This window comes from Micropterus salmoides, unplaced genomic scaffold (genome assembly GCF_014851395.1).
Source record: "Micropterus salmoides isolate LMB-PRFRI ecotype aquatic unplaced genomic scaffold, ASM1485139v1 Ms_hic_scaffold_6, whole genome shotgun sequence".
NCBI lineage: Eukaryota > Metazoa > Chordata > Actinopteri > Centrarchiformes > Centrarchidae > Micropterus > Micropterus salmoides.
Window position 1 is genome coordinate 13,733,837 of NW_024044348.1, and position 23,586 is coordinate 13,757,422.

The 23,586-nt window shown below is 39.8% G+C and overlaps 1 protein-coding gene across 1 annotated transcript in view; it reads left to right on the plus strand.

Annotated features, from left to right (window-relative positions):
- LOC119890648 (protocadherin-9) overlaps positions 1–23,586 on the plus strand; it is a 232,708-nt gene that overhangs the window by 130,043 nt on the left and 79,079 nt on the right. Inside the window, 1 exon segment of the mRNA XM_038702007.1 lies at positions 16,352–16,553. Coding sequence (XP_038557935.1) covers positions 16,352–16,553 — 202 coding nt within the window.

Below are 23,586 nucleotides of genomic sequence, written 5' to 3' on the forward strand. Positions count from 1 at the left end.
GGCTTGTCCGAACCTTTATGAGTTATGCTGTGACGTAGTCCTCAGAAAAGAGAAAGGAAACCATACCTTAATGGTTGTGTTCATTGTTCATTGAGAATAAATGTAAATAACTATGTTGAGGGAAACTAATACAATTATAGGTAGCACAGGTTTGTTTACTTCCTCTTTGGGCAGAGATGTTTGACAGTGGAATATTGTCCAACTTTCTGCATAGGTGTGTGGACTGAGCAGCCACATGGTTTGGTGTTAATTCATTTGTATGAGCTGGAGTACCTAGCTACAATCTTCTGGCAATTATTTGGCAACATAATAGCATACATAGTAAAGCTGGTGTAGGCAGGAAGCATTTTTTATTATGTTAGTTGAAATTCTTTACATTCCGACAGCAAGCGATAAATCAATTGCTCTGACACAAAAATGAAAACAATCCGGTATCTGTCGAAGGTAATAAGCACAGTCAGTCATTTCATTGTCATTCAGATGTCAAAAGTCTGAAAAATTAAGATGTCTAGAAATTTGGAAATATGGAATTTTGAAATGGAAAGTATGTAGGAACCCTGTACTTATTATCTCAACTCTCCAGGGAGACAGACAAGCAGTCTTGTTCAGCTGACATGTTGACCCCTGGTCAGGCAAAAATGGCCTGCAGTGATGTAGTGTTGAATTGATGGATACAGGGGATATCTCTTCTGCATTTACAAAGTTTTATGAGTTTGTCTCTGTACTATGTATCTGTGTTATCAGATATGAATTCTCCCATCAAAGCAATGATCAAGCGAGTCTCCTCCCTAAACTCTTAATGGAAACATACTTCTGCTTGTGCTGAAGAACAGTACAGTATGATATATTAGTATATGGGCTGCTTATTGAAATGATTCAAAGGTGATGTCTTACTGAAGATAACCTAAAACTAGACAATCCTATAGAGATTACTATGTAAATGTGGATAGTGGCTAGAGAAGATCAGCAGTTGAGTACATCAATCTTCCTGCACAACCTGACTGCTGGTATAAAAGGAATGGCCGTCACAGGCAAGCCTTTCTCTCGCTGTGGGAAATCAAGGCATCCTGCCTCAGGCTGTTGGTGTAAGTACTTACACTACAGAAGATGTGGCTGAGTGGGTCACAAGAGAAGTGCATAGAGAAAAAGAAAGGTGACCAAAGTACAAATCAAAATGAAAAGATGGAACATGAGCAAGAAGAACAAAGTGAGTTTGAGGCTGATATTTGGGATACAATGCACGTTTTATTCCATTTCCATTTCATAAATGATTCTAGGTAACACAAGGGTCAAGTACAATGTTGTGAAATATATGGTAACACTGGCAAATATTTAGTGATGTTATTGAGACACCAAAGTTAGAGATGTGTCTTGTTAAGGCTTTTATAGTGCTGAGAGTTGTCCATATTTTACTGAAACGTATGAAGTCAACATTGCTGCCACTGTACATTATTTAAGGGGACCCTCCTGTGCAGCTGGGCCGCAAATAGTGGGGAGGCTTCAGTATAACTGACAATAAAGAGAGTTGTTATCTACAGGAGATCTTGAGAAAGTCTTATAATTATTCAGTGGATATCTTTGAAAATGGAAAATGTATATTTAAAGCGAACTGTCAAACAAGTAAACGACAGCACATCTCTAGCTGCGAAGTTGGAGCACCAAGGATATGTGCAGAGAATATAGGGTGTTAGTTTTAAAGGATAATATCAGTCATTTTAGTTTTTGGTTTTTATTTTGCTATTTTAGAAGTGTATGCTGCTCACTGGGATGAGTCAGTTAACCGGTTCAGGTAAATAGCATGGATGTATCTTTTGTTTGAAGGACCTTTGGCTGACAAAGTGGGAGGTGATGGCAATCTCTGTTCTCATCTGACCTAGGATTACTTGGAAATCCACCAGGAAAAGTGAGAAAACTGATGAAGCACTACTGTACTAGCTAAGCTTTTGCTAGCTTTGTTTCTGATCCGGACATGGATAAGCCAATTTCCCAGGAACAGCCCCTGTGTGTGGACAGCAATTTTAGCTGTGGGTGAGGTGATGCTCATGGGCCAAGAAAGATTTTAAATTACCAAAGGAACAGTTGCACAGTTCACTATTGTGACCGAGCGATAAACACATTCAACCTTCATGCTAGGCAGCACTTAGATATTCAGTGATAAAACTATATTACACCTTCCATTAGTGCTGGATTTTCTGTGTTTATGACGAACAAATCAAAGATTTACCTAGGACAATGCCCTGCTGATAGCCCACCTTATGTCTTTAATAGGCTGTTGCTGCAACCACTGCTAATCCAAAGTGGTGGTGGAAGGAAAAAATTAAGAGAAGAAATCTATTTTTCTATGTTGAATAAGCTTTATCTATTCACATAAGAATTGCTATTCTTTTAAGATTCTTAATCGTTTCACAACTTCCAGAGATCTTTTTTTTTATCGTTTTTTCCCCATCTCAGGAGCCCATAGTTTAAATATTCTCCTTGCTGCTGGCAAAGTTGACTTGCTGTGCGCCCTTTTCTTTCGTAAAACACGGTTCAAGCAAGCAATGTTACTAGCTAATTGGCTAGTCACATAGTAAGCTTATATAGTTATAAAGTGTTTGTTTACCTTGATAGACAGACAGTGGCAGTGGTGGAAGAAATACTCCTTTACTTCAGTAAAATTACTAGGTCAACACTGTAAAAATACTCTGTTACAAGTAAGGCTACGTTCAGACTGCAGGCCTTAATGCTCAATTCCGATTTTTTTTTTGTTTGACAGTTCACATTATAGTTTAAATGTGGCCCATATCAGACTCCAGTGTGAACTGTACACGGCCTGAAAGTGACCCGCATGCGCAGAAGAATAACGATGTCATATGCAGCATGCTGTTGCAGGCTACAGAAATAAACAAAGAGCAACAGAGGTTATCTCCGGTTAGCTCGCGGGAGACTCCCGTTTTTCATTGTCGTCTCACGGGTCACATTTCTCGCGAATTATGACAAGTGTTCACGACTTTCTTTTCTTTTCTTCAAGGTTTCTGGCGCTGTAAGCATCTGCCCCACAACTCACTCCCTCTCTCCCTCTCTCTCCCCACTGTGTCGGCTCGGAGAAATAGCATGCATTTTAGGTATAAGAAGAGGAATTTGTGAGCAGATGATAGCCAGGTAGAGAAGGAAGAGAGTCACGTGTTTAATTATGGCTTAATTATGGCAGAATAGTTGTTACCCCTAGTAACCGCCCAAGCAAAATGAAAATCAAGTACTACTAATGCAACCAGAGCTGCTTTCTCACCATACTTTGCCACACTACCTGTGTTAGCACTAGGGATGGGTATCGCTACCGAAACCGCCCGGTATGGAGTAGAACCGAAACGTCTCCAGTCAAACCAGTAGGCCTACTTCAATCGATACTTAGGCCTACTTTTTGTAACCAGATCGTGTCAAAAAATGACTATTTGTATGGTTTTGCTTGCAGCCAAACACGCAAGCAAAACACTGAAAGAAAGAGAAGAGTAGTCTGCGCCTTTTTCCCCCTTATGTGCTTGCACCATAAACTGTATAAAAAGGTGTGCACGCGCGGGGTCCAAGCGTGATTTTAACAGCTGCTCACCTTCGTCTGCGGTCTCAGGCATGTTCGTCACTGTTTATTACCACAAGCTTGGCTTTCCGTTGGTTTCATCTTCTGGTATCAGTTAACACTTCTCTGTACATTTGTATTTGCTATTCACCACTTGTCACCGATCGATCGCTGCATTCCATCATCAGTGAAAGCTTTCGTGGCACAACAGCGATCAGCTGATTTTACTGACGGAGCCTCCGGCTGCAGCTGGGGCTACTTCACGTATAGTTAGTTTGATCGGCTAGACCTGCACCTACTCTTTTCCTCTGTTTGTATCTTTAGTGTAGTTTTGTGACTTGTTTAAACAGAAGGCTTTCTCGTTTTATTCTTGTGACTGTCGTATTTTCGGAGGTTTCCTATCAAAAAATACCTTAAATTCATTTCCCACAACTTATTTGGTCACTAAACTATTTCACTCCTCTCTATTTCAAATATAAAATAACTCCCAAGCTGTAGTCTTTCCCCTTATAGGCTAATGCTACCAGTGAGGATGACCTAATTAGGATGGGGAGCAATGTGATACAATTTCCCAATACTTCTAGCAGTTATTTGAAACAAGAAAAAAATTAAATAGATAACCTTGCTTGTCCATAACAACAATAAAAAATAATAAGCTACCAATCAGGTGACATTTTATGCAAGGTATCGAATGAAGTACTCAATTGGTATTGGTATCACTTTAAGGGTACTGGGTTTGGTACTGGTATTGTAACATTATATATATAAATAAAAACTAAAAACTATAACATGTCATTTCTAGAAATTCAACACTGCTGAAAATTGCCCCTCTGCTACTGTACATAATCATAGTATGTTCCTTTGGTATACATTTTGGCTGAATGGGTTTCCGTCAGTGAAAAATACAAAAACACAGAGAGAGAGAAGTGTTCCTTTTCTGTCATGGTCTCCCAAAATGCAAACGGGCAGGCGATCGCATACAAACAAAAACAAATTATGCACTGCAACACACTATCCACCACTATGCATTATGCTGGTGCCTTGCTTTCACTAGAAACTATTGGAGGGAAATTGCTGGCTGCTTGGCAACAAAACAAATGGAAAAAGGTCTGGGTGATTCTTATTTTCCAGATGATTAGTTGCATCAGAAATAATTGTTGGTAAGATCATTGACCATAAAATTAATTATTGAGGCTTGAGCGTAATTGTATTTCCCTCACTGTGACTGTCCTCTCAGAAAAAGTTAGTTTCTAATTTCCTGATGGGTGAAATCGCATAACAGCAGGTGTGAATACCTGATGTTTTACAAATCCAAGGTAGGTTGCTGCAGCGGGGATGAGTATGAAGCAGCTTAGGTTGTCCACAATAATTGATGCATTAGTAGATATATGTGCCATACAGGATAGGCTATGGATATACACATTAAACGCTGGAAGAAGTTATATGCACACATAGTTGTGTGTTAATTTAAGTCTGTGGTAACATGCTTGTATCTCTGGAGGTCTTTTTCTCACCTGCACTTCACGTAGAAAATGTGTGCTATCCACAAAATGTACATTATTACAGTATGTTTTATTTTATGGTTGAAATTTATTTGGTTGATGAGTCATAGCACGTTATCAATGTTGTATACAACTGTATCAAATTGTTTTAAAATCACCCCTGGAACCTTTTCTTATAGCCCAAAAAATCCCATAATAATATATTTAAATCAGGGACAAGTACAGGCTTTAAGGTAAAGCCATTCAATTAAAAAATTGCAAACCTAATTTACTACTACACACTAATTTTGCCAAGTTTATACACCTTCTTATACCAAATAATTTGAAATATGTTCATGCATACATTGAACATATATGTAGTGCACTAATCTCACTAAGCACAAAACCACAAGCATACTTGGTGGGTGTGCTGTATGTAAAACTAATCAGATTTATGTAAATACTGAATAGCATATTTCACTCCTCACCGTATATTTGCCCACCTTTATTTTGTCAAGTACAGGTCATGAACAACAGTTTATGCAGAACCAGAGTCATACTCAGTGGTGGAAAAGGGTGAGAACACATGGAAACTCTGTTCTGGGAGTAAAATTCGTGAGGTAATGGTGTTCCTACTCATGTTTTGAAAATCTAATCTATGTTTTTAAAGAGAGAAATCACAATCACAGCCAATGGGATGGCATGACATTGCGGAGTCACTGGAACTAGTCCCCAAAGCAGTGTTTCCGTGACAGCATTGTCATTGCTACTGACTACAGGTGTGCTGGAAACTGCATTGATGTTGACAGGTACGAGTCTGACGCATTTAAATCAGAAAGAATGATGTAAAATCACCATCAACCCACCCTACTTTTCCCGTCATTATGCTAATATTAAATAGTGAACAGCAAATCTCTGTTGAAATCATAGAACTGCCCTCTGTCAGCTCCTAATCAAACACACACACACACATGCACACGCAGTGAGTAAAGTCAGTGGTCAGCAGAGCAGAGAGGCCACCCTGGAGAAGTGAACCAGGTGAAGTGAAGTTAACTCCAAGATTACTCAAGTTGATGACAACTACACTTCTGCAATAAAACCTTTGAAAGTAAAAAGCCAATACTTCATTAATACACTTGTTCAACATGCAGAAACATGTAAACATAACCACAAACCTACAGTATATTGCATAGAGTATAGTGACTTTGCTGTTGTAAACATTACTGTTGTTCTAGAAACAGCATTTAGTTATAGTTTTAGCTATGTTTAAAATGTTAAATTCCAATCCATGAAAAAATTATTTATTTATTTAAATAATATATATATTTTTAATTACTCATGAAAAGAACCAGTAAGAGTACTTGACTTCTGATAAAGAACTGAACCGATCAGTGCAGTAATATCAATCCTAACGATACCCATCCCTAAACACCACTACAATTTGTCATAAAACACATTTTAATAGGGGATCCACTTTATTTCCCTGGGCCCCACTCAAATGACCACATGAAAACCAACATCACTGAAACTGTCGAGAAACCATAGAAACTCATCAAAATCGATGGTGGTGGTTCGCTTTCCTCAAGTTGTCTAGTTAATATAAAGTTAATCTCAATTATTTGAAGATTTATGTGATAATTGTTGTGGTTGGAGAAAAGAGCAGGAGATGAGACGGCATTAGAGCAGAGCAGAGAACAGTAAGAGAGCTTGTTTTCAGATGCTGAATAAGAAGCGCCATCAAGTCTGGCATCAAGAAAATAATGAGTAGATCTCAGCAATCTTTGTCATTTTAAGTAACTTTTGTAAGCTATCTTTTTATGTAGCGCTCATGTAAATATGTAGTGGTCACACTATATATTTACTGTATGTTACTATAATTTTCAAGGCATTAAACAATTTATATTGGCGAAATGGTTGCCCGTTACTCAGCCCTAATGGCAATGCAATTTTGTGAGTTCATGTACAGTATGGACCCATACAGCACATTATACCCTTGCGAAATATATTTAAAAAAGTATACATATGCACAAGTGTGTTTAGTGTGTATTCCCATGCAACACCATCATGGATTGCACATACTGTAAGTGCAGGGTGTCGATAGTGATATTTGATGGCACTGTCAACACTCTGCCATGGTGTTTCAGCATTAAACATCACTTCTGTTATCATTTTCTTCATCATCAAGTGACACGAACATCTGCTACTTTTGGGAGTGGTTTTAAGTTGCCTTGTCAAGTGATTTAACAGTAGAGATCACAAAATGCCCTTCTCTTTTAGTGACAGTCAAATTTGGTCATAGTGGAACATTCCTATTAGTGTGGTCTACAATTAAGCAAAGGCTATTCAATTTATTTCAGATAATAACTTAATAATGTTGGTAAGAGGAGTGAGAGATATTGCTGTACATTTCCTTTTATTGTTTCATTGCCTTTTAACAGTGGCTACTATGCATACAGATTCTCTTTAAGATGCAGTATCAGAATGATCAGTTGTTGTCCATGTCATTAGGTTTTAGCACTTTACTAATTTTCCAGTCAGTTGGATTCAACTTTTAAATGACAGATTGTGATAATGTGGAAGCTTATGAATTTAACGTGTGGATTAGTTGCATATTTCTAACCTAAATTTATTAGATTAACACCCTCTTAATACCTCGTTTCCATTTACAGTCGAATAAATAAAATCCAAGTGATTTTTAACAAGGATATGCTAAAAGAAAGGATGGTGCTATGGGATATAAAAAGAAGAAACAGTCTTTTTAAGTCTACAGTTAAGAAATTCACCGCTCACTTTGCTTTGTGTCTACATGAATGTGACAGTACAGGCACATACTGGCAAGGAATGTATGTATTATGTAGCTATGTATATATTTGAGTGCTAATTGTTTACATCATTGAGAACATAATTTTAAGTTACTTTTTTAGAATAGTGTTCTTCCAAGCCCCGAATTTTAGGTGAAGGAAAGTTGATCAAAAATCATCTGGTACAAATTACACATAACAACTATACTGTTACTCAGTTTTACAGACATTACATTCAGTAAATAGAAGGGACATGCTGAATTAAGTCTGGACAATGTTGTAATATACTGAGCTATCCTTCAGCTGTTATCATTAATACGATTAATGAAAATAAACAAAGAAATGTCAGATTATCTAGCTATATCTGTTTGTTTGCTGTACTGGAGACAAACAAAAACAATCTCACAATCCTCATATTTTTGAAAGAATGCCATGCAAAATCAAGAAATTTAGATCACCACTTGCCAAAGTCAACCAGACCTCCCTGCTGCATCGATTTACATTTGATCTCTCAAAGCTGGATAATCATGGCTGTGTAAATAGCCATTATTTCCTCAGGATAAACAGAGATCCAACTAAGCAAATGTGTGCTTCTGTACCTGTTTGGTGTAATGGAATCACAAATAGGATTTCATGACAGCTAATAGGGTTGTAGGTTATTGTGAATCACAGAATACACTGTGATTATGCTTTGGTTTTGCATGAGTACAAATAAATGTGAAGCTTTTACAACATTAATGTGTTTTATTTATTTTGATTATCTTTATTATATATATATATTTCTAATTCCTTTTATTGGTGGAATGACACTGAAGGTTTGTAGTGTGTAAATAAAAAGTCAACACCTTCCATATTGCCACAAAACAGTGACTTCAGTGTGCGCTGTCTGCAGCTGAGTGCAGCACCAAGATCACATGGACTGTAACTCATAAACACATCAAGCTTCCCCCATTCAATGCTCAGGGCCTAGCCTGCTCTGCTCTGTAGTTAACTGTCTCTGAGTGTCAAATCCTTCATCCTGATGCAGGAGACACACATAGAGAAGAATTGCTGTGTCTCTCATTTTATGGCTGTGGATGTCGGCGGAGGGTAGAACCGATGAGTGAGTCAGTAGTGGTTAACTTTGTAGCTAATGCTCTGTGGCAGTTGCACAGGTTTCTTCAGCTCTGCTTAAGGCACAGAGCGAAGCTGGTTGAGGCTACTCCTGCCTCACAGTTCTCACTCAGCCAAGTCGCGTTACTTAACAGCACACCAAAGTTAGGATGAGGGGGGAGATGTAGAGGGAGAGGGTGGTGAAATCCATCAGAAAAGGTAAGAGGTCACTGCAGGGTTGAGGAATAAAAGAGTAGATGAGCCTAAGATGTCCAGATGTAGCCCCAGGTGGTGTAAGATGACATCAATTATAAATGAAATGTCATCCCCTTGAAGAAGTCTGTTCTGGTAAATTCTGTTTAGTGATTTTTGTTCCTATATGCTCACCACTGATGTGGAGTAAACTGGCCATAGGGAGCTACAAAGATTTGTAGGGTAACCATATGTAACTTCTATATATAAAAGTTAGACACACATGCTTAGGCAGTGGATTCATTTCATCATGTTTTCAGCTGTAGGCAGCCTGTGGTGCCAGACTTGGTTAGCTCAACCACCACCATGTGTGTTAGCTGCAGTTTAAGACTAACTTCAGATATTTAGAGAGCTTTTCCGAAGTCGACAGATATACTCCTAGAAGGTTTGTTTCTTCAGCCTATGAAGTAAGTGTATTTTTGACACTTGCCTATGGCCTGTGCTACAAAGGTTTAAAGCCACTCTAGATGAGTTGCTTTCAGCCCAGTCATCGTGTCCCAGGGTCAAATCCTACACTTAGTAGATTTAACATTGATAGAAGCTATTTAGTGAAGAAGTGAATGAGCTTCATAAGCGCTTAACATGTCACTTGGATTTCCGCCATATTGTTGCATAACTTTTTAGTTAGAGTCCTTAAAATTTTCACCAACCCCATTTTTTGCCACAGGCAAAGTTTAATCATGAGTTCAGCATGTTGGATGATGTTGTTGACTATGTTTTCTCTACTTAATTAAAACAACATGACAAGATGAATCATCTGACCCACGGAACACAAGTTCCTCTTTTTCAGTTCAAGCTCTGTTGTTGCTCAAGGCAATATACTGCCACCTCGTGTGCTATATAGGCTGTTTTTAATGAAAAATGCTCTAGTAAACCCATTGTACGCGACCTGTCCAAAACAAAATGACAGACAAAGATGGAGACCGGTTGGTGAACATAGTGGATCACTTGGCAGCGAAAGAGCCAGACTGAAACAGAGCTAAAAACAGAATGAGGATTACTATCCCATTCAGAAATTCACATGTCTTATGTCGCTCTGTGTCTGCTATCACGTTCACAATATTTATCATATGAGTTGGCAACATGTCAGTGTTGTGTTTGAAGCATGTTGCTGCCCCCAGGTGGCCAAAAAATCTATTAATGCAGATTTAATGTCTTTATCAGGTTTTAAATTCTTGATATTTTCATGAAGTGATAATATATTTTAAGAAATGTTTTAATATCAGTTTTATAAAAATCTGAAAAGAAATGTTTTTTTTGTGTGTGTGTGTTACTATGTTGTTCACACTCTTTGTTATTTAATTGTGATATCTCTTGCATGACTACCGTAAATTAGGCTAAAACACAAATATCTATTTAACAAGCAAAAAACTGTGGGGAGGGATTCTTGTGCTAACGGATGAAAGTAGGATGAAACTGAGTTAATTAGGGAGTGGTAGGCAGATGAAAAGAAAACAAAGGGAGCTTGTCACAGCACCTGTGAAAGATGACAAGTGAGAGTGTGGGTCTGGTGACCGACATACTGTATGACTACACGTGGATTTATGCCTTTTAATGAGAAGAAAGTGTCTCCTATGTCAGTTAGACAATAAATGGTTGAAATAAATGAACACGCATGCTGTATACTGCATCCATACGTCTGCACAAGATCATTTAGAGCAGAAAGAGTCAACATGATGAACTGTGCTGATAAGCACATGCTAAGCAAGTGTTCTGTAAATGACTAACACAAAGCACAATACTGTTAGACATAACAGACACACACACACACACACACACACACACTACATGTCCACTCTTCTAAGCTTGCAATTTAGGAAATGGGTCAGATGTGACTAGATTTATGTATCTTTGTGTTTGTCTTTGTGTGCGTGTGTGTGTGTGTCTTTGTGGTGAACCAAAGCGCGGGGGAGTGACTGATCGGGCTTCATTGTAGATCTGGCAGAATGCAGATGTTTCTCAGAACTGCCTAGCTATGATTTAATGATGAAAAGCAGAAGGCAGCAGACTTAGACTCTAGAGAGGCAGCGGGAGCAGACTACGTCAATATTAGAGTCAGAATCAAAGACGGGTGAGATTGTGATTTATTTGTCACTTTTTATTTGAGTATTGCTTACAGAAACAAGTTTGGGAACTCTTTTTATCTCTCTGTCTTTCATCTTTTTTAAGCTGTTTGAAAAGCTTGTTTTTGACTGTGTTCGTGTCATCAAAATAGAGCCCTGCCCGACTGAGATTGTGATGCATCTTATGGATGATCCCAAAGGAAATCCGGATGTTATGTTGACAGGAGGCAATGTCTATCATCTAGTAATGTTTCAATTGATTTGATGTTTTATGGAATGTTACAGCTTGTCAGGGTTGTGGATGAAAACTGTGGGGAATAGAGCATGACACTGAAATGTACTTTCCCCAAAAAATAACATTATAAAACATCACAAAAAGACGTACACTATTCTATTTAAGGGTAAATAGCATCCAGCAAGACTCGGCTTTGTCATTTTGTTGTTTCGGCAAGTGTACAACAGTAACAGTGCAAAGGTGTTAGACAGAGAGGGAATGACTGAGAAAGAAAAAATCAATCAGCATGACCAGTGGAACAGAGAAGACAATGATGTTTGTGGCCTTTTATTGATAGAAAAAAATGTATTTTCGAAGGTGGCCAGCAGATGGCACAGCACCTTTGGTCTCCAAGTGAAGCAGAGAGAGTGAGAGAGCAGGGCAGAGAGAGAAAGAGATCTTTTTGTGAGTTTTGTTTTCCTGGTTGACTGATCTCCCTCAGTGGTCTGATTGTGAGAACGGACTCGCGGGAAGTGTTCTCTCACCGCAGGTGTCAGACTGCTGTTAGATAAGATTATTTGTGGGGGTGAGGAGGCTGGATTATTTTGTGTGCGTTTGTGTGTGCGTGCATGTCTGCTCAGTGTGTGCTTCTTCTCATTAAACGTCTGCCTTATAGAAATGTAGTGTTGTATTGTTCATTTGGAACACAACTGACTTGACTTGCACACTGTGCTCCATATGGTCACACTCAGGAGGAGAAAGACAGGGAGGCAGAGAGAAAGCTTGTGCTTTGAGTCATAAGCCCTATCCCTATTTGTTTTCTGTCACATAAAACCAAAGTTGTATCAGTTTTGTGTTCTATGGGGATTGAGTCTTTCCTGCACAGTGATTCTGTATATTTCAAACACTTACTGTGAGTTTCAAGTGTGTTCGAGTAGCACAGTGCAGTGCTGAAACATGTCAATATACTCAGTGTTATCGTGGTAAAAGGCACCATGTATATCATTTTAAGGGTGACTAACCGCTTTATTTATCTTACTTTTGCCGTCTGGTTAAATTATTACATTAAAAAAAGTCTTAGTTTAAATCCGGTATTTGTTAGTAATATTACTTATGGAAGTTGAATTAATTTATAATACTGCGACTGCCTACTTCTCTAACAATTAGTAAGGATAGTAAAGATTTTAATAGTGATACAGTGTGTTGCCCATTTTGAGCTTTGGAGAAGATATTGTATGACTTATTTGTCAAAAATCTCCACTTTCACACTTTCCAATAACATAATTTGTATAAAGTTGCAACTGATGTTTCACTAGCCAGCATTTACTCTCTCCTGTCAGAATTTTGTTTTTCAGTTTGCTTAAAATCGTATCCTTTCTAATGTATGACAACCCAAGGCCGAACACTATTCTTGATAATTTTGCAGGCTTGCTGGAATTAAACCTTCCAGCAGCAAAATGCTGCTATTTGCTTTGTGTTTGTTAAAGTGAGTGTGTTTGGTCAGGCAAATTATAAAAACAAGCGGATAATAAGGGTTAGGAGGCGCGATAAGCCATAATATCTTGTAAACTGGCAGCAGGGATAGTTTAAGCCGGTCTTATGCTAATGTTCCTACAAGTGACTGTCAGCAGCAGAGAAATACAAATATCTTCAAACATGCTTAAACCCACAAATGAACACATGCACATACACACCCACGGACAACACACACGCACACAGACAGTGCATGGAATTTAAAAGTGGACCTTTTTATTTACAGCTCGTAATGTAGTATTTAGTAATTAGAAATGATGAATTATAAATGATTTTGCTGGGAACAATCTAGGTTATATTGAAATATTTATCAAAGGAGTCTGATTTCATCACCTCTTCAGCTTTTCCCAAACAGAGTCTCCAGCAATGTTTGACAGCACACACCCAATCAATAATAAGCCATTTTTTGTTCTCTACTAGAAGTCAAAATCCCCCAAAATTACAAAGTTACTATTGATTAAATTATTTGTTTATTGTGATAAAGTGAGAACTAAGATGTTGTAATTAATTAGGCACTGTACCTTTTATCACGCTCATATGTTATGTGTTTGTGTGTAATGTGTAATTGTATCGTTCTGTACTTTTCGTTGTTGTTTGTTTGTTCGATCATCTGTCTATCTTGTATACATGTAAAAATGTAAATTAAAAAAGATAATTAAAATCTTTTTTTTCTTCCATTTTTGGTCCTTTTGTATTAATTTACTCTATGTATTAATAAGAGTAGTTTAAATTTCTTAATATTATGCTAATGCACATGCACTTGAGATACTGTCATGAACTAATCACAAACCTTTTTGGAAACACCTTTAAAAAAGCTCCAGTAGATTGTGCACTACTCTTAATCAAAGCTTACTCAGTTAAATGGATTAACAGCATCTTTATGATACCTTTGATCATCTGCAGTTGAAGCACATTTCCCAGGTTTTCTAATAATACAAGATATGCACATTGAATACTACTTTCACATGTTGCAAAATATACCAAAGCCAGTAACAGTATTGCTAGCTTGACACTTTTAGGGCACCTAACAAATAGATGGCTACCTTACCTAAGGCCAACTTCCTTAGCATCAGTAGGAAGAAAAACATATGAAGCCACTGTTAATTAAGTGCAGATACTCCAAACTTGTCAAATCTTGCCTCACCCTTCTGTTCACTGGGTTCATTTTCTCTATAAAATGTTTGTACAAAATAGCATGCCTTACCTTAAGTGAAATGTATATGCATTGCCTAAGCAGCATACTTTAGCTGTCACACAAACTAAGGAATTGTTTCTCCCCCACATTATATCATCTTCATTCAAAATGCCACATCTGATCATCTGCCTCTTCATAATTACAAACAGTGACATTTATCCAGATTCCTACTGTTTTACAAGACCTTTACATTTAATTGTACTTGATTCTGCGCTCATTGTAGACTGCAAGTGGGAAGCACTATAGATATACATGTGTATACATATATATACATATATATACATATATATATATATATAAAGCCATGGTTTACGCTTATTATATCACAGTTAGCAGTTAGGGGTGTTGTTCCCCTTAACTGTGATATAATAAGCATATTCCATGGCCTGTCGTTTGCTATTGCTTTTATTAAACGGTTACCATGTATAGCAAAAAGAAAGTAATCGACCCACTACAATTTCATTTTATTTTATCAATAGACATTTTTTTATGAATACAAAAAGTAGTCCCACCTGGCATGGCATTTACTATGCAACATACATCACAGGGTAGCATTTCTTGGTTTGCTTCAGTGTTCGACGTCATGGCCGTTGCACACATTCATTATACTGCTTCTATGAACCAATCAGATTGCTTGATTTGAGGGAGAACTATTTCACAACTGTCAAATAAGGTGGTTAGGTATTTATGTATATATCTTTCTTCAACTGTTGATTGCAACTATTTTTTGACAACAAAAATGCCTAACAAGCAAGCTAGGCATATATAATTAAATCAACCATAACATTTAATAAATGAAGCAAACACACACAGACACATAAATGTCAGCCTTTAATTTCATCATCATTTTTTTTTGTAATTTAAATTAATTTTCCCTTTAGTCAGCTGAATATTATCAGTATCATTGCATCTGTCTATTTATCTAGCTATCTAGCTGTCTGTCGGTATATCTATCCCTCCTACCCTCCCTCATGAAAATTAAACACCATGCATCCAAATCTGATGCCAGCTTTTGTTTTTCCCACAGTCTCCTAGGTCTGCCTGCAAATCCCACACCTCACCTCTCTCACCATTACATTTTTTTTTCTTTCTTTATTCCCCCTTTTTGGTTAATTGAATGTTGCATGCTTTTGGAGCAGTTCTAAAATATATAATGAGGTCATCTGCATTAGACTGCAGATTGGGTGACCTTTGCTTTTGCCAATAATTACTGTAAAACCCGTCTCTGTCTGTCATCACCAAGGATGTGGCAGGGACCTCTCTGTGCTCACGAAAGGTTAGCTGGAGGCTTGTGTCTGGACTTATGAAAAAGCCTGAGGAAAATGTCATTAGAGCAAGGGGAAAAGACACTCGGAATTAACAATTGGAAATTCAATCAGGATGGCTTTAAGGATGGTGTGTTCCTGTGTGTGTGTGTGTGTGTGTGTCTGTTTCCATGCATATCTCCAACAGAAGGGCTATAAGGCATGTCCCAGGAACACTTCTGGGTTAAGAAATTCTTCTTCTCAGTGAGAGTACAGAATGTGGGAAGAAGGACACCCTGGGGGCGACTTCTGTTAACTCTGCAGGCTACTTTGACTTTGACCAACACCCAAACAAACTGACAACACAAACTAAACAATCTGGCTGTAAATGTCCCTGCAGCCTCATAGAAATGATAATATGCTGCCACCAATATCTAGAAATTTCAATTTCATTCCTTCATTAATTAAGCCTGACATTAATTACACTATGTATTTAATAAAAGGCTCGCAAGTGTTTCACTTTTCACCTTGCTGAATTTTTGTTACAGTGCATGCTGTTTAATTTGCATGCTGTTATTGGTTGTCATTGTGCAGTGAAACGTGACTGTATTTACCATGTGTTAACTCCCCTCCCCGTCAATAACTTGGCCCAAGTCAAAATAGACCTATTATTCTACAATCATTCTCAGTCTTCTAAAGCTGGAAATGAACTCTTCTATTCATCACTGCCTTTCTTACTTGTAAATGTTTTCATCGTTACGACAAAATCTGAAAGCTGCTTATTTCACGCTGCAGTACTGATCAGTGTGTCAAGCAGTATGCATGAGCTTGTTCAGCTCAATGTAAAATAATAGTGTGAACATTTTGAGGGGGCAGAGCAGAGCACTAACATCAGAGGCTCTGTTTTGTGCTCTTGGTTCTAGTCGCAGCGGCGCGTCACGTTTCACCTGCCGGATGGCTCTCAGGAGAGCTGCAGTGACAGCGGTCTGGGGGACCACGAGCCTGTAGGCAGTGGCTCCCTCCTCACACAACCTCTCCCTCTGGTGCAGGCGCAGGACGACTTCTACGAGCAGGCCTCCCCTGATAAGCGAACTGAAGCTGACGGCAACTCCGATCCCAACTCTGGTGAGTTAATATAACTGAGGGCAGACTACCATTTCTTTTCAATACGCATTGCATGGTTGGTTTCTTTGGGTCTCTCTCTCTCCATCTCTCTCATATTCTCTCTTTTGCAAACTGTGTGAGTTTCAAGCACCATTGTAGATATTTTAAAGCAAAATGTTCACTTGTGCATCTTTTCTTTCAAGTACAGTATGACTTTTTCAGTTATCTGGTGATTGGATAGAAGACTGCAAAATCTCAACACGATTTGTCTTAAAGTGAAGTGTTAAAAAAAGAATTTCAGATTTTGCTCTGGGGAATGGCTGAAACTCCTTGAACAGAGATAATAAATAGTAATGAAAAACAACATCAATCTCTATAAAGGTACTCAACATACTAAATATCATTTAATTTTCGAGTCATTTGATTGCTCAAGTAGGTTTCTAGTGGATAAACGAGCAGGTCATTCATTTCTCAGTTAATCATCCAGACTTGTTCATTCCTCCCATGAGCAAACCTGGGTCTCCCATAGGCTCCTCACCTATTTGTGAAACTCATTTGATTTATTTAGAGATGATTTCCCAGTTGGAAGTCTTGGTGCTCAGCTGAAGATGTTAACTTCCCACAATTTCTGGTGGGAATGTACATCTCCGACCCAGTTTTCTCATTTTATCATTAAGAGGTGAGGCATGCGCGAAGATCAAGCGCATTGCCCCAAGGTCGATGCCAGCTTGCCTGCTGAGGGTGGAGCAGCCAGCACCACATAAATACATGTGCTGTGAGTAAACTGTGTGTGCATATGATTTCAAACAGGCTCTTAACTTAGCAGATCTACTCACAGTCGGCAGATACTAGAATAGTATAGGCCTATTGTCTTCACAAATTAATAGAGCTACACATGGCCCAAGCAAGCGAATTGGCTCCATTTTAAATTTGGTTCATAGGAAGTTTACAAGTGTGGAAATAAATGTGTAGGCTCATATGCATGTTCTTCTATATAATTAAAATGTTTAAAAGGAAATGTAATGCTGCGGGGATTACAGTCACTTGCAAAGTTTTTTTCTAATGCAGGAAGTAGTGGTTATAGCAGTGGCGTGGGGTAGGGTACATTTTTGGGGAAGCTAAGTGAGAGGGGATGTCCGCTGAAAGTTACATTTACCGAGACGTATGCTCGCTCTCTCTCTCTCTCTCACACTCACTTACTCAGTCACTCTCTCTCACCCCAAATAGCATACATAGCCTGCTGCTTATGGTGCAGGTTAAGAATAAAAAAAGCATTCACAAGCTCAATCAGAAGATGATTGAAGACATTTGCATAGTAGCAGTGGTGCATGTATCAAATAGGCCTAGATACTTCTTAATGCTTGGCCAAATGTTCATAACACATCACTGAAGACTAACAACCAAGTACCCGACCAACAGAGTATGGACAATTATTAATAATAATAATAATAATAAATTTTATTTATAATGCACTTTACATTTCAGGGAAATCTCAAAGTGCTACAACAACAAGGGGTTAAAAACAGTACCAGAAAATAACAATCGCAATAAAACACCATAACAAAAAATTTAAAACCATGACTGTTAAAAGGCCTTTTGAAATAAAAAAGTCTTTAGGCCCTTCTTAAAAACCTCCAGAGTTTGTGGGGCCCTTAGGGGCTCTGGGAGGGCATTCCAGAGCCGTGGGGCGACTGCCTGGAAGGCCCTGTCTCCCATGGTGGAGAGTTTAGTCCTTGGTTGGTGCAGGCAGTGGGTAGAGGTGGAGGAGCGGAGGTTTCTTAAGGTGGTGAGTGGGGTGAGGAGTTCACTGAGGTAGGCAGGGGCAGTTCCATGTATGCACTGGTGGGTAAGGAGACAGATTTTATATTGAATTCTGTATTGAATGGGCAGCCAGTGGAGGGATTTCAGGACTGGAGTGATATGGTCATATTTGCGCCTCCTCGTCAGGACCCGGGCAGCGCAGTTCTGAATATGCTGGAGCTTTTGCAGTCTCCTGCCAGGGATCCCGACGAGGAGGGCATTACAGTAGTCCAGCCTGGAGGAGATAAAGGCATGGATCAACTTCTCAGCATCTAGTTGTGAGAGGGAGGGGCGGAGTTTGGCGATGTTTTTGAGGTGGAGGAAGGAGACCTTACAGAGGTGACGGATGTGAGTGTCGAATGTGAGATTTGAGTCAAGTCTGACTCCAAGGTTTGTAACAGAAGTAGACAGGGGAATGTGATGACCAAAAATGGATATACTGCTGAGGGAGGAGGACTGGGTTTGATGTGGAGTACCGATCAGGATGGCTTCGGTTTTGCTGCTATTTAGTTGAAGAAAGTTGTCAGCCATCCATGCCCTTATCTCCTCCAGGCAAACCTGAAGTGCAGATGGCAGAGCTGAGGGGAGTGTAGAGTCCATTTTTATGTATAGTTGTGTATCATCTGCGTAACAATGGAATGAAACTTTGTGTTTATGGATGATGTGACCGAGGGGTAGTAAGTAGATGGTAAAAAGGGTTGGACCAAGGACGGACCCTTGTGGCACTCCACAGCTGACTGTGTGGGGTGATGATTGGGACTGTCCTAGAGCCACATACTCCGTCCTGGCTGTGAGATAAGACTGGAACCAGCCTAGTGTAGTCCCAGAAAGTCCTACCATAAACTGGAGACGGTGAAGCAGGATGTTGTGATCCACAGTGTCAAAGGCGGCCGACAGGTCCAGTAGGAGGAGGAGAGATGGTAAGCCCTGGTCTGCAGTCATAAGTAGGTCATTTGTGACGCGGACCAGGGCTGTCTCCGTGCTGTGTGCTGCTCGAAAACCGGACTGAAATTTTTCATATATGTTATGGATGTGAAGGTGATTGTGGAGTTGGGCTGCAACAACTTTTTCCAGGACTTTGGACAAAAACGGCAGGTTTGAAATGGGTCTGTAATGAGCCAGGATGTCGGGGTCAAGTGACGGCTTTTTCAGATGGGGGCGGATAACTGCAGTTTTGAGAACTGGAGGGACCTGACCGGATTTGAGTGACTGGTTGAGGATTGCTGTGATCAATGGACTGATGGCTGTAATATTGGATTTTAATAATGATGTGGGGAGAGGGTCCAGTGAGCATGTGGAGGATTTCATGCACCTTATGATCCTCTCCACCTCTGTCTGAGAAATGCCTGAGAAGAGAGAAAATGTCTTTAATGGGTTTGTGGGACTAATTTTGGAGGAGGGTGAAACTGTGGCAGAAAGGTTGGATCGGATTGAAGCTACCTTGTTGGTGAAAAAGTCCATGAACCTATTGCACTGGTCTGTACTGGTGTCAAAATGTGCATATATGGGAGGTTTGAGAAGAGAGTTTATTGACGCAAACAGCTTTTTTGAATTTCCAGAGCACTCTGAGATTTTTTGAGAGAAATATTGAGACCTGGCTGTGGTGAGTGCTTTGCAGTATGATTTTTGGTGTTCACGGTAGGCCTGTTGATGTACTTGTAGGCCACTGGAGGTGAATTTCCGTTCCAGGGCACGGCCAGCCGTTTTCATCCTCCGGAGCTCTGTTGTGTACCAAGGGGCTGACCTGGAAAAAGTAACTGTTTTCGTTTTGATTGGTGCATGTAAATCAAGAATATTGTAGAGGCTGGAATTATAATGGTCAACAGAGCCATTAACTGATGCGAACTGTGTGACTAGTGAAATTTGCTGTATGTCTTGGTTGAAGAGGGTGGTGTCTATTGCTTTTAAATTTCTGAACCGGATTTGACGTTTTGTTTTATGGTAGGGACTTGCTAGGGGCACTTCCAGGGAGATAACCTTATGATCAGACACGCCCAAGTCATAGACTCTCATGTTGGTGATAGGGGCGGTGTCTGTTATGACTAAGTCAAGAGTGTGGCCTTTTGTGTGTGTGGGTACTGTGACATGTTGTGTGAGATGTAAGCAGTCCAGGAGTTCAAGGAACTCTGCAGCAGGGCGGTTTGTGGGGGAGTCAACATGAAGGTTGAAATCTCCCATAATGAGTGTATTATGGGTAATTGCACAGAAAGATGTGAGTAGATCTTGCAGCTCAGTGATGAATCCAGGGTGTGGTTTTGGGGGGCGATAGATGAGGAGTATTGTTATTACTTCTTTATGTGATCTGAGTTTGAATGGAAGACACTCAAATGTGGTCAGCTCTGGCTGTGGAAGGGGGGTGGCAATTAGGTCTTTGCGATGGATGACAGCAAGACCTCCACCCCGGCCGGTGGTTCTGGCCTTCTCCAGGTATGTGTATCCTGGGGGGCAGGCTTCATTTAGTGCGAGATATGAATTTTGTTTGTGCCAAGTTTCAGTGAGGCACATCATGTCTATTTGTTTTTCAAGAATATGTTCAGATATTAAACCGGTTTTGTTTGTCAGTGACTGGGTATTGAAAAGGTCTATTTTTATTTCTGAGATGATCTTACATTTGGGAAGAGTGCGAAGAAGGCGGAAATCCACTCCACGTTTTCCATGTCTCCGGTGTTGCCCGTTCTGACGCAGCCCTTTATTGGTCCTTGTGTTTGTCGTGTTCTGATGACGTAATTGCCAGTGACGCGTTTGGTGAGCGCCGCGGAGATGCAGCAGGTGAGGGTGAGGTCCAGGTGGAGACGAGCTGATGGAGTCTCCGAGTTTTTCGAATCTGGACGGTCTGCATACAGGTTGGGGTCGACGGCGGTGGGGCCTGCTTTCCACTACGCGGATGTGATGTGATGGTCCGGGATGTCGCTGCAGCGAGGCTGGCGTGCGCGGTCTGTCCCAGGTAGACACGCCGCTCCCGGGCTCCAATGGCTCCGTCCTGTTGACCGCCTCGTCTGTCCTGGATTCCGGTGACACCGCATCGCTCACAGGAGGAACACAAGGACGGAGATGAGATTGTTGTAGTGCAGTGTGAAATGAACAAGGTGAGAATACCTGTAAGTTGTTGATGATGCTCCTGTTGTTAGCAGTGGTGTTGACATGGTTTTCATCTGTTGGGCAGTTCAGCGGGCCTGGACATTGGTGGATGTCCCCGGATAGCAGGAGGCAGATTGCGATGATAAATGCGAGGGTTTGTTGTGGTTTAAGCGTAGTTTTGGTATGTGTTGAGAGACGGCCGAAGAGGTGCGGATGAATGAACGTGGCAGCCAGGACGTGTTTTCCAAATCCAAAGTGCTTGTTTGCTTGCTTTATTATTAACAAGTGTGTGGATGACGGTCTCAAATCATAGGAATCTGTCAGTAATTGACCGGTGTCGGAAAAGGCAGAAAGACTCATGAGAAGTACATGTATGAAGAGAGCTGTAACTACCCCTGCTGTACCTGGCGCGGCCATCTTCCAAATGTAATGTTAATTACCTTATTAAGGTAGCCTAACCTGGCCCAGTGCCCTGTGGCAGGTGCCTATGCGTACACAACCGCAGTAAAAACAATAAGGTTACTTCATGGCCTCATCTGATTGGTTAATCATTTAATTTTTTTTTACAAAGGGATGCCAACTCTGCCTGGCCTCCTCGCGTATTCAGACTGTGGTGCAATATAGTGTTTCACCACACATCTAGCGCATAGCATTTAGAGGGGCGCTGTTTCACTTATTGTAAGACAGTGAGAAATATGGAAGAGATGATCGCAACAGCTTATAAGATTTATCGAAACTATAAACATTGTGTTTTTATTGAAATAATAAATAGAGTCTGATAAAAACAGGGGAAGCCTGGCTTCCCTTGGCTTCTGGGAGAAAACGCCAAAGCATGTGTCTTTGAAAATGGGAAGCCTTTGGGGTTACTTAAGGCACACTCGCACCGAGCCAAGCATGTAGTTGAAGGCCTTTATTCGTATAGGGCGTATAAAAGCGAAATCACAAAAAGAGAACAGCAACCGGTTTCTACCCACACTGGGTCTATGTTAGGGCGTGGCTGAAAAGAGAAGTCAACCACTTGTCTTTGACACTGGAGACCGAGGTTTGTCTCATGTCTCATCCCTAACCATGACCAAGTGGTTTAGTTGCCTTGATCTTGAAAGGAAACTGAAGTCTTGTGGAGTACAACTGCATATGTAAAAGCACTGCATGAAAAATAAATTGCCATAAGTGATGTCACTTGACTCAATGTCAGTTGGGGCTGGAGGCTAGAGGTTTGAAACAAAAAAAAAAAGAAGTGAGGTTGCCAGACCTCTGTAGCCCGATCCTCATCTCTGCTTAAGTTTAGCGGCTCCAGGTTACCTTAACTGCTACTAGCATGGCACCCCACAAATCTCTGACCGAGTTGTTGATGATCAAGTTGCATTGTTGGTAATTTAGTCACCAGGTTTTGACAAGGACAAAGACTGCGTGGAATGAAAAAGACCAAATGTTTCATTCTGCTGCATTGATTTTGATCCTTTTTTATTTTATTGTCTGTCATGGGTCTGACAGTGCGGGGCTGAATCAGTAGCGTGCTCTAAAACCCAATTCATTCTTGTCAGTAGAAGAAAACCTTAAATATGATCCTTTTGAATTGACAGTGAACATTTGAAAGACAAATTGAATATAAATGTTATGTCATATGTCAATATAAAACATAATCCAGGTGACGTCAAACAACCTTCCCACCATAGAAAACAATGGAAATGAACTGTAGATGAACAAAATTTTCAAGAGACACAGAGTCCATCATTTCAGTGCACAGACAGGCCATTTAAGCCAACAAGAACTGACAATGTCACAATATATGAAAGCTGTAATTAAACTATCAGCAATTATTAGCTAGTACTGTGATGTGCACACTATATTTCACTGCATGTCAGACATTTATGCAATATGTTAAAGTGACATATGCAAATTAGTTACACATGTCAGAAAAGAGCTACTCTGTAAATGTGTATAACACATAGAAATGACAGATTAGAATATTATAATTCTTGAATTTCTAACAGTAAGTTTAGATATATAGTACTTGCAGAATCAATCCAATGACATTTATTAGTTCTAATTGTAATTACATTTTAAAATTAAAATAATAATAACCCTAATATTTTAATAGATGTATGTAGAAATGTTGCCAAAGTAATGTATATTTTACATGCACATAGAGAACAAGAAGGTTAGAGAGCGTCTT